Below are 12,273 nucleotides of genomic sequence, written 5' to 3'. Positions count from 1 at the left end.
TTTGGGGGGCGGAGGTACCACTCAGGGGCACTCGATCACTGAGCCACATCCAGCCCTATTTGTATTTTATTTAGAGACAGGGTCTCACTGAGTTGCTTAGAACCTTGTTTTTGCTGAGGCTGGCTTTGAACTCATGATCCTCCTCTGCCTTAGCTTCCTGAGCTGCTGGGATTGCAGGTGTGTGCCACCATGCCCAGCTTTCATACTTTGTTAAGAAGAAAAATTTATCTCTAATCAATAATCTAATGTCACTATAGGTAGTATAGTATAGTGAAAAGGTCTTTAGAGTATGGAAATGGGCTTTAGACTATGATTAATCTGAGTCAGAATTTGGTTCTGTCAGCCACTAGCTATGTGATAGTTGTCAATTTCATTCTCAGTTTTCTCATCTGTAAGATGAATTTTACAATATTTACCTGATTTTGTGATAATTAAAGGGAATAATATTTGCAAAAATCCTTAGCCAAGTTTTCAGTAGATAGTACCCAAAATGCTTGCAACTATTATTAAAACATAGTGAGAAAGAAAGCAGGAAAGATATAATTAGCCAGAGAGGCTTTAATTTTGGTGCTAATTGAAGGCATTTCTACAATACCAAACCTGTCTGCTTTCCCTGGTTCCTTGGGCTTGGTCAAAGCCTCAGATATTTCTCCCTGGAGTGGCATACTTGACTTACATTTACATACTTAAATGTAAGTCTTGTCAGGTCCTTCCCATCCTAGCCATCCCCCCTTACTCGAGCCAGGATTGTTAGATGTACTAGAAGAATGACTATGAGGGTGGTACATTATAACCACCTGAGGAGATTCTAAAATAATACCAATCCTCATATATTGCTGGTGGGAGTGCAAAATGGTACAGTTACTATGGAAATCAGTGTGGCAGTTCCTCAAAAAAGTATGTCCCTGTAATTCCATTCCTAGGCATACACACAATAAAACTGAAAACATGTCCACACAAAAACTTTTGTACATGAATGTTCATAGCAACGCTATTCATAATGGCTAAAAGTGGAAATAACTCAAATGTCCATCAATTGATGAATGGATAAATAAAATGTGGCACAGCCATATAATGGGCTATAAATCAGTCATAAAAAGAAATGAAGTCCTAAAAAAAAAGAAAGAAAGAAAGAAAGAAATGAAGTCCTAAAAAAAAAAGAAAGAAAGAAAGAAAGAAAGAAAGAAAGAAAGAAAGAAAGAAAGAAATGAAGTTCTAGATAGGTGCATGCCTATAATCCCAGCAGCTTGGGAAGCTGAGGCAGGAGGATCATAAGTTCAAAAGCCAGCCTCAGCAACTGCAAAGTGCTAAGCAACTCAGTGAGACCCTGTCTCAAAATAAAATACAAATATGGCTCAGTAGTTGAGTGCCCCTGAGTTCAATCCCTGGTACCAAAACAAACAAACAAACAAAAAGAAATACATGATTTATATATATATATACACATGCTATATCATGGGTGAATCTTGAAACTTGAGACAAATGGTTGTATGTTATGAGATTCTGTTTATATGATATAGCCAAATTAGCAAATCCACATAGATAAAAATTAGTGGATGCTAGGCACTTGGTAGGAGAAATAGGGAATTACTGCTAACAGACACAGGGTTTCATTTTGAGGTGATAAAAATTTTCTGGAATTAGTGGCAATGATCACACACCTTTATGGATCTACTAAAAAAATTACTGAATTGCATACTTTAAAAGGGTAGGTATTATGGATCTAAATTATATTTCAATAACAAAACTATATTTAAAAGCCTACCAAATTATACAATTAGGTGAATTTTGTGGCATATGAACTATATTTCAGTTTTAAATAATTATCAAACCTGTGCCTGAGCCCCACCACTGAGAAATTCTAATTTTATTGACCTAAGGAAGACTCAGGGAAGCATTAAATTGTGATGAAGGCTGGGGATGTAGCTTAGTGGAAGAGTGCTTGTCTAGTATACACAAGGTCCTGGGTTCAATAACTAGAACTACATCACCCTGGCAATAAATAAATAAATAAATAAATAATGATAATGAAACTGGAAGACAGGCCACTGAATTAGACCACATGCTTATGTCATAAAATAACTGAAAAAAAAAAAGACTCAAATCCAAAATATATAATAGGTGCTGAGAGCCATAGCTAAGTAAGAATGACGCATGGCAATTTCCTTGTCAGCCTACCCCATGTTGCTTAGAGGGAGGACTCTCCATTGTGGATATGGGCTTGCCTTGGACCCAGGTCATTTGCAGTGACATTGCATGTATGTTTGAGTAAGGTGACCCTGCTCAAGGACCAGGGCGGATCCTGGTTTAGGGTGATTCCTGCTGGGAATAGGGCGTATCCTGCTGCCTCAGGCCCCGCCCACTCCTTGAGTTCCCGTTGAGTTCTTGCCGGATTCAGAGAGTATTTTGGGATGCAGAGCCTGGTGGAGGTGTGGATTTTCCCCAGAACGTGCGTGTAGAGTGCTGGTGACAGTTTGAGAATAAAGAGTTGCTGTTTGAATCTACAAGGCTGTGAGTGGCTCGTGATTTTGTGCCCAGCCAGACTGCGGCAAATAGGTAAGGAAAAGACCACCTCGACATGAGCAAGACCCAAATTGGCATCCTTAAAAGATGAAATTCAAATGATAAATTAAAAATATACGAGATAGGGCTGGAGATGTGGCTCAGTAATAGAATACTTGCCTAGCATGCACAAGCACTAGCTGAATTCAATCCCCAGCATAGTAAGAAAAAAAGAGTAGGGGTTCAGTGGTAGAGTACATGCCTAGCATGTGTGAGGCCCTGGGTTCAATCCTTAGCACTTAAGATATTCAATTTCCTTCTTGATCAAAGAAATAAAAATAAATAAATTAAACAAAGGTATTATATCCATCTACAACCAAAAATAAAAAAGTATTGGTGAGCTGAGCAAGGTGGCATACACCTGAAATCCCTGTAATTTGGAAGTTTGAGGAAAGAAGATGGCAAATTCAAGACCAGCTTGGGCAACTTAATGAGTTGAGATAAAAAGGCTGGGAATAAGCACAGAAGTAGAGTGCTTGCTTAGCATACAAGAGGCTCTGACTTCAATTCCCAATACCAAAAAAAAAAAAAAAGAGGAAAGCGTTGGTGAGGTGAAGAGCAATGGGATTGCTCACATACTGCTTGTGGGAATGCACATCTTATAGTAAAATAGTTGTCATCATTTAGTGAGGCTGAAGATATGCATGTCCTCGGATATAATCATTTTATAATCAGACAACCAAAATAAATGTTAAAGATAAGGACATCCCCAGCTGTGCTGTGCAGAATAACCCCAAAACAGAAACAACCCCACTACCCATTAACAGGAAAATGGATAAATAAATTGAATAAATTGTGGTATTTTCCTATTATGGAATACTACACTATAAATCAGATAAGAAAGAACAGAACTACATCTATATGTAAAAATCATAAATGGAATTCCAAAGCATAATTTTGAACAAAAGAAGGAAAACAAAAAAAAAAGAATATATATAGTGTGGTTCTATTCATACAAATCTCAAAAACAGGTGAAAACTCAAAAAAAATGTGAAAACTAAGTTATATAGTTTTATTTATTTTTTTTTAAAGAGAGAGAGAGAGAGAGAGAGAGAGAGAGAGAAAGAGAGAGAATTTTAATATTTATATTTTAGTTTTCGGCGGACACAACATCTTTGTTTGTATGTGGTGCTGAGGATCGAACCCGGGCCGCACACATGCCAGGCGAGCACGCTACCACTTGAGCCAAATCCCCAGCCCAGTTATATAGTTTTAGGAAAGAATAAAAAGGTGGTAAAACTATAACAGAACAAGAAAGCAATTAGTGTAAAAGTCAGGACAATTGAGATGTGTGACTAGGAGATTTTTTTTTTAATTTTTTAGTTGTAGTTGAACACAATACCTTTATTTTACTTATTTATTTTTATGTTGTGCTAAGGATCAAACCCAGGTCCTTGCCCATGCTAGGCAAGTGCTCCACTGCTGAGCTACATCCAAGCCCTCACAGAAGACTTTTGAGGTACTAAAATGTTCTATTTCTTGATCTCCATAGCTGATTGCTAGGGTGCTTGCTTCTTTACACTGTACACACTTAGGTTTCATGCATTTTTCTGAGTAGTGCTATTTTTTTTCCACAATAAAAAAGGTTAAATCATTTTTAAAGTAAGGAAATAACAGTATATAAGTGATCTAATGTAAAGCCAGAGGACCACTGCATAAAGGAAAGTTCACCAGAAATGTATTTATACATAAGTTAATAACAACCTAGAACAGTGGATATCTCAGGGGGATTGCAAGTTAGTGGTGGGATGGGGTCTAGTTGTATAGAGTAAGTTAAAAGGATCTTTATTTTCTATTTTCTTATGTGTTCCTATAATGTTCAGATTTAATAATAAGCAAGTATTACTTTTGTTATAATAAAAGGATAATTTTTTAATAAAAGGAGCAGATTTTTAAATTCTTAGCTAGGCATGGTGGCATGCAATCCCAGCTACTTGGAAGATTGAGGCCAAAGGATTGCAAATTCAAGGCCAGCTTAGGCAACTTTGTGAGACCCTATCTCACAATGAAAACAAAAAGGGCTGGGGTTGTAGCTTAGTGGAGTAGAGTTCTTTCTCAGTATGTGAAAGACCCTGAAAGAAAAAAAAAATCTGTGGAAGGCTATTTAAAAACCTAATAAAATTAGTTAAAACCTAATTAATTAGTCTCAGGAAAAGGGAATTGAAAGGATAAGGCAGAAGAATCCATCCAAGTTTGAGGCTAGCTTCAGCAATTTAAGAGAGGCCCTGTATTTAAAAAAAAAAAAAAAAAAGAAGAAGAAGAAGAAGAAGAAGAAGAAGAAGAAAGTCTGGGGATGTAGCTCAGTGGCAGAGTGCCCTTTGGGTTCAATTTCCAGGATGTCTCACCCCCAATTTTTTTTTTTTTTAATAAAAATGTTTGTCTCCAGCAGCATTCCCCAGAGTTCACTGTCACAGAAAAACACAAAAGCAGTCTTTGAAACTGGTGCAGGAGCAACTTTGCCATGAATTAGCTTTTCCCACACGTCCTACCTCCCACTCCATAGCATTGGAACATCAACTCTGTGAAGAAACAAGCCATCCTCTGAGAAGATGACTCACATTTTACAATTTTGAAGTGGTGTGCTTATCATTGTCTTTTGCCTAGATCTGAGAGCATCTACCTACTAGGTAGCAGAATAAATTCTTTCCTGGACTTAGGCTGCTATAGGGGAGTAATAAGGAAGAATTAATTACCTCTAAGAGGACCTCCACACTATCCACCTGGAGCTCCTGCAGTCCCACTATCTGTACCACATGCTTGCTATCTTCTCTTGCGAAGAGCCTGCAGATGCAAAAATATGGTTGGTATGTTGGCGTTGCTTTAACAGATTTTGTTCTTGTCTCCCCAGAAACAATTCTCCCACTCCCCATTAAGTAGCAGTTTTGCCACTTGGGTGGAATAGAAAACTTCCTCTCCCCAGTCCTACCCTCCTGACCTCAGCCTCAGACTTCCATAATCAGTAATCTCACCCTATAATTCCAGCTACTCCAGAGGCTGAGGCAAGAGGACTGCAAATTTGTGACCAGACTAGGCAACTGAGCAAGACCCTGTCTCAAAATAAAAAATTAAAAGGGACTGGGAGGACTGGGGATGTGGCTCAAGTGGTAGCGTGCTCACCTAGAATGCATGAGGCACTGGGTTTGATTCTCAGCACCACATAATGTAAAATAAAGATATTGTGTCCACCTAAAACTAAAAAATAAATATTTTTTTTAAAAAAAGGGACTGGGAATGCAGCTCAGTGGTAGAGCACCCTTAGGTTCAAATCCCTAGTTAAAAAAAAAAAAAAAGAAAGAAAGAAAGAATAAGCATATAATCCAGACCTATGCCAATCAGTGGATGGTATGGTAAATTCCCAGCTATAATGATTGTCGAATGAAAATGAAGTCCTGGTCGGGCGTGATGGTGCAAGCCTGTAATCCCAGAGGTTTGGGAGGCTGAGACAGGAGGATCATGAGTTCAAAGCCAGCCTCAGCAAAAAGCAAAGCGCTAAACAACTCATGGAGACCCTGACTCTAAATAAGATAGATAGATAGATAGATAGATAGATAGATAGATAGATAGAGTCCTGATCTCTTATTAGGTGCCTGGTGGTGAGGTACTCTGCTTCTCTCTCTAAAAGTGAAAGCATATAGTCTTGGGAGCAGTGGCAGACATTTTTTTTCTATAAAGAGAACTAGTTTTAAGATGAAGCAAACACCATAGAAGAGCAGAGAAGCAAACTTGGTCCTTCTAACATCCCTGGGCTGTTGGAGTAAACTAACCCTGAAGTCTACACATCTTCCATGGTAGACAGGAAGAGCTAATGTGAATGCTTCAGACCTGTGAATAAGGTAACAAAAGGTTATGGACTTATGGACTCTATTATCATTAAACCAGATATATCAAGGGCACCAAAGATTCATCAAAGGATATTTTTCCCCTTAATAAGATACCGATTAAGGTGAATAATGGAATTCCACTTTACAGCAAACCCTGTTCCCCATACACACAAAGAAAGAAAGAAAATGACTATCTCCAAGAAAAAAAAAAATTTTTTTTTCCTGCTGGGTGTGGATTGCCTATAATTCCAGCTACTCTGGGGCTGAGGTAGGAGGATCACAAGTCCAATGCCAGTCTCAGCAATTTAGAAAAATCCTGTTTAAAAAATAAAAAGTCTGGGAATGTAGCTCAGTTGGTAGAATGCTTCTGAATTCAGTCCTTAGTATCACCAAAATTGCAAACTTTTACAGAAGAATTGGACGAAAACAGTCTTGCCAACGCCCATGATCTCTTGGAAAGAAACTACTGAGTAGTCCGCCTTCTGGAATGAAAGAAGGATCTAGTTTTCAGATTCCTCATATATGCTAGACCCAATGTCCTAAGCTAACCCCAGGGAGGTTCTTAGTGGATAATTAAAAATATATTCTGCTAAATTTTTAAGTCACATAAGCTAGAGTTATATTACTTCACCTTTTATGCAAGGCTCTGAAAACAACATCCTCTACTTTTAGAAATTTGACAATCCTTAATCTTTGTTTTCCAGTTTAAGAATCAGACTTAGCATATAAACCTTGTCAAAGTCCCTGCATTATAAAATATATATATTAAAAACAAGATAAAACATAACTATGAAGCCAGGAAACAAGACATCAGTAGACCAGAACATTTCAAAAGTCCCATAAGGTAGGAAATAAAAAGATCATATTAAGCCAGACACAGTGGGGCACACTGGTAATCCAGCTACTTGGGAGGCTGAAGCAGGAGGATCACAAGTCTAAGGCCAGCTTTGGCAATGTAGGGAGACACTGCCTCACAAAAAGGGCTGGGGATACAGTACCTCTGGGTCTAATCACCAGTACTGAAAAAAAAAAAATTATATTGTGGGAGACCAACCTCGCACGTGACTGAGTTACTCCCCGGCTGAGTGTTTTAAGGCATCAGTAGCAGAAAATGCGGCAGGACTTCCCTGCCCTTCTTGGGTTCAAGAACAGTGTCCTTGTAGAAGCATGTCTCTCCACTACCCTAGGGACCCAGTCACCTCACCTGACCTTGCAACACTGTCCCCCTTGACCTTCATTGGATGGGATTTTCCCCAGAATTTAGAGTTCCTCAATAAAAGCCCACTCCCAAGCGTGCTCGCTCTCTCTCGCTAGCCTCTCCTATAGACTCTTGCTTCCCCCCAGGGAGCTTGAGGCAGAGAGCACAAGGAGCTGTCCTGGAGCTTGGTTTAAAGGTAAAACTGTGTGTCTGTGTTTTATTTCTAACTCCCTGAGAATTTCCCTGTGTTTACCATCTGCGCTGGCCACAGACTAAGTTATATTAGCCAATCAATAGAGATATAAAATCAAACAAACAGGGCTGGGGTTGTGGTTCAGTGGTAGAGCACTTGCCTAGCATGTGTGAGGCACTGGGCTCAATTCTCAGCACCCTATATGAATAAATAAAGGTCCATTGACAACTAAAAAATATTTCAAAAAAAAAAGGAAAAAAAATTAAAACAAACAAAATTACATATAGCTCAAGACATCTGCAGAGTAATAAGTGTGATTCTTCCTTAGTAAGCTTCACAGAAGCTTCAAACTTGGGAGTTATTATAGTCCCATCCCCCTATCTACAATTAAAGAATGTAAATATACAGGGAAATAATCTGGGCAATTCATTGAAGAACTGTATTCAGAAAAAGCTAGATATCCTAATTGGCCTTTTGCCCAAAGAAACACACACATACATAAACACACACACACACACACACCACAATAGTGACTTTTAATCTTATGCCAACTCTCTTTAAATAAAATGGGCATTCTGACTGGAAAGGACTTTTAATAGGGGCATTGGGCTTGGAAGAGAAGCCATGATTGAGCTAATACACAGCTTTGACACCAACACAGGTACAAAAGAAAAGCAACTCTGGCCCAGCACATCCCCAGAATAAGACCTTTTTATTGGCAGTTGTGTGCCTGGACAGAATTCTAGATACCTACACATTCTCTCAATTGTGGCATACCCAAAGGCCCCTTTTTTGATGGAGTAGTCCAGAGTACAATAGTCTAAGCCTAATTGCTGGCTTCTTCAGTTGCTCAGTACCCTAGTGGCCCTCTTTGATGAGGGCTTGCCATATCATGGCCTCCCTGTTTGAACAGGAACTGCTTTTCCAGACCTCATTCCACTGCTTGCCTAAAGCACATGAAACTTGAATATCCTATCAGATACCCTTGCTGAGAGTCTAGTCTGATGCTGATTAAGTTTTCCTAGTTTTCCACCATGCTCAGCCTCAACTCACTTCTCCCCACATGCATCAGGTCTGGTTCATTCTGTAATGACAATTCATATCCAGTACCTTTTTCTTCTATTTAGGAGGTCATAAAGCTGTCCACAGTAGATTTCATAAAAGCTGATCCACACAAAGAAATGCCATCTTGGCTGGGACATTTCTAGTTGCCTGAAGATATCTTTGGCTGCCAGAGCATATAGTCCTGGGTTCTGATGAGTTCCTATCATAGTGTAGGTCTTTCCAGCACCTGTCTGTCCATATGCAAAGCAAGTAGCATTGCCTCTGGGAGAAGAATAATTTGAATCATTTATTCATATTAAAAGAAGTGCTAATTTACATATAGATTTTTAATGACAAGTCAGGTATAAACAGAATCCTATAAACATACAATTTTAAGGAAAGAAAGGTTTTATATTATGAAAACATAGCAAAAAATTCTCAAACAAATGTGTTGAGTTTTCTTATAGGAATTTTTTGTGGAAGTGATATAATTATGTAAAACAACTATGGAAGATAAGGAAATGAAGACTTTAAAAAAAATCACTTGATGATGTCAGGCATGGTGTTACATGCCTATAATCCAGAAAGAAAGAAAAATCAGTGGTTTGGAGGAATAAAAGTTTGAGGCTAACCTTAGCAACTTAGCATGGCTCTAAACAACTGAGTGAGGCCTGTCTCAAAATAAAAACACAAAATGGGCTGGGGATGTAGCTTAGTGGTAGAGAACTCCTAAATTCAATCCCCAGTATAGGGAAAAAAAAAAATCACTTAGTCAACAAGTATTTACTCAGTTCCTACCACATGGTAGGTGCTTTAGATAATCAAAAGAAGATTTCACCTTATAATTTAGAAAGATGTGGAGAAAGAAGTAATAGAGAATTAAAACAAACATAATAAGTAATATAAAATCATATAATAAATAGGATAGTAGTGACTACACTCATATGATAATTAAGGAAGTTTGGACAAAGATAAAATCAATGTAAGCAAAGCATCTGAGGAAAGACTCACAGGAGTAGAAAACTGGATTGGGCCTTGAAAGCAAGCTGAGAAGGCAGAGAGGCACTACTGTGAAATAGGAATAGTATGAGCAGACCACAGTAGTAGCATAGATTTGGTGTGGCAGACATGTCAAATATTGAAGCAAAAAACTTGGGTTTTGGTCTTTGCCCTGTCATTAATTAACTACAGGCTTTAGGAAAGTCACTTTACTTCTCTCTGGGTGTGAATTTTCACTTTCACCAGTAAATTTATGGGTTACCTGGTTTCTAAAAATCCCTTCCAGTCCTGATGTCCTTATGATACTAAGTGGAAAAAAAATCACTATTCTTGCATGTGGGTACATGTGTGTGCACACATCCTATATGAGAGTGAATAACTATAGAATAAGAGGTAGAAAAGGAAGTTCAGAAGGCCAGATTGCCAATTATAGCATGTTAAAGGAGGAGCTGGAGGCCAAGATTATCTGAGTATTATGGGACCCAGTTATGCAGTGCTAAGTAGTGACTTAATATAATATTGGTATGAAGAGCTATTACAGCTATTACAGACTCTTGAACACAAATCACTGATAAAAGTAGATGCTTGCAAAAGAAATAAAGTCCATGTATTGGGTAAGAATAAGAGGAAGCTAGAGGTGGACAAAGAGACAAGTTTCCAGAAAGGCACTTGAAGTTAGGTAGAAAATAAAGAATGAAACGAGAAGAGCAAGGAAACCTTGGTGAGAAACAAGAGGTGGGAGCTAATCAGATTTAAGCTGTTTCAAACAGAGACTAGTTATTCCTTGTCTTTTGAACCCTGGCTCCCAGAAGCATAGGTAGTTTATTTTTTTATTTATCTTTTTTGGTACTGGGAATTGAACCCAATTTTAACTACTGAACCACATCCCCAGTCCTTTTTATTTTTTGAGGCAGGGTCTCACTAAGTTGCTTAGGGCCTTGCTAAGTTGCTGAGGATGGCTTTGAACTCAAGACCCTCCTGCCCCAGCCTCCTGAGTCACTGGGATTACAGGCATGTGCCATCAAGCCTGGCAGCATAGGTAGTTTAAATACACTGGCATGGGACATAGGTACAGTTAGGAAAAGGAATACAGAAGGAAAATCTGAACTCACTCTAGAAGATCCAGCAGAATGAGAGTGAAGAATAGTATCTATCTTCTAAATATTTTAGGGATGATTTTTTTTAAATAACAAATACGGGTAAGAAAATCTTACTACATTTTACATATTGGATGCACTTAATTTGCAACTATATCTTTTATTACTAAAGTCTTGATGTTCAAATTCAAACTTGTTTTAGAAACGTGCTGTCTCAAAAAGCACTCCCTATCTTTAGTGCATAAGAAATTGAACATGAAAGATATTTGTGCTTTATTAACCTGCTTAGAAAAATTTTTTTAATTAAAAACTCTACAAAATAACAATAAAAAGATAACACAAAAAATGGGCAAATGAAGATATTCAAATGGTCAATATGCACATGAAAAGACGGTCAGTAGTGCTAGGCACTAGAGAAATTCAGATTAGAACCTTGGTAAGATATGATTTCATACCTATAAGATTGACTAAAATAAGAAAGACTGACAATACTGTCATGCAGAAGAAATATCTCCAGAAAGGGTCCCAGGATTTCCTAGAGGAAAGGGGAAATTCAACTCAGGATCAGTGGAGTTATTGGCATTCTTGATGGAAAAGAATTTCAGCAAGAGCCAGACAAAGACATAGACAAAGGATTCTTAGGAGGTAGAGAAACATTCAAGGGAGAATGTGGGCTATCTTGAGAGTAAGATAGTAAAGCAGGTTGATGATAACATAAAAACCTGGAGAGAACATTCTGGGGTGATGGAAATATTCTATGTCTTGTTCAGGTATGAGTTACTTATGTATATACAGCAATCAAACTCCATCAAACCTGAATACTATATGTGATTTTTATTGTATGCAAATCATAACTCTACTTTTATTTATTTTTTAGCAAAAATCATAGCTATGTAATTTACAATTCACATATAACTCTACTTTTAAGTTATTTTTTTTTAAAATAAGGGCTGTGGATGTAGGCCAGTGATAGAGTGCTTGTATGGCATGAGCAAAAACTTGGGTTTGATTCCCCCAGTCCTGCAAAATAAATACATAAATAAAAATTATAAAATTAAAAGTAAAAATTATCCAGAATTAGTGATTCTATCAGGTTATTTGGCATTTTCCTCTAGTACACACCTACATTTTAAATATATAACAGGCTCCTACTAACTTTTTTTGTCCCATTTAATGTCTGTTCTCCTCCCCCTCATTAATGTTTACTAAGTGTGAATAACAATTTCAAATAAATACATCTATGAGAAGTTGATAAACGATATTTACTTATCTATCCTACTCTGATGAAAAAAATCAACTGAACTGTAGCCAGAATACATAGTTGTTTCTATTATCAAAACACTTAAGCCTTTTAATTAT

The 12,273-nt window shown here is 37.7% G+C and overlaps 1 protein-coding gene across 1 annotated transcript in view; it reads right to left on the bottom strand.

The window, feature by feature from the left end:
• The window catches only part of Kif24 (kinesin family member 24), a 42,778-nt gene that overhangs the window by 19,317 nt on the left and 11,188 nt on the right, over positions 1-12,273 (bottom strand). The window contains exons 4-5 of the mRNA XM_076843346.2: positions 8,885-9,100; positions 5,256-5,343 (exon numbers count right to left, since the gene is read on the bottom strand). Of these exons, the coding sequence (XP_076699461.1) occupies positions 5,256-5,343; positions 8,885-9,100 (304 nt within the window). The remainder of the gene's footprint in view (positions 1-5,255; positions 5,344-8,884; positions 9,101-12,273) is intronic.

Source organism: Callospermophilus lateralis, chromosome 2 (assembly GCF_048772815.1).
Source record: "Callospermophilus lateralis isolate mCalLat2 chromosome 2, mCalLat2.hap1, whole genome shotgun sequence".
NCBI classification, from domain to species: Eukaryota; Metazoa; Chordata; class Mammalia; order Rodentia; family Sciuridae; genus Callospermophilus; species Callospermophilus lateralis.
Note: the sequence above shows the minus strand (reverse complement) of the source record. Positions and strands in the feature narration are given on the sequence as shown.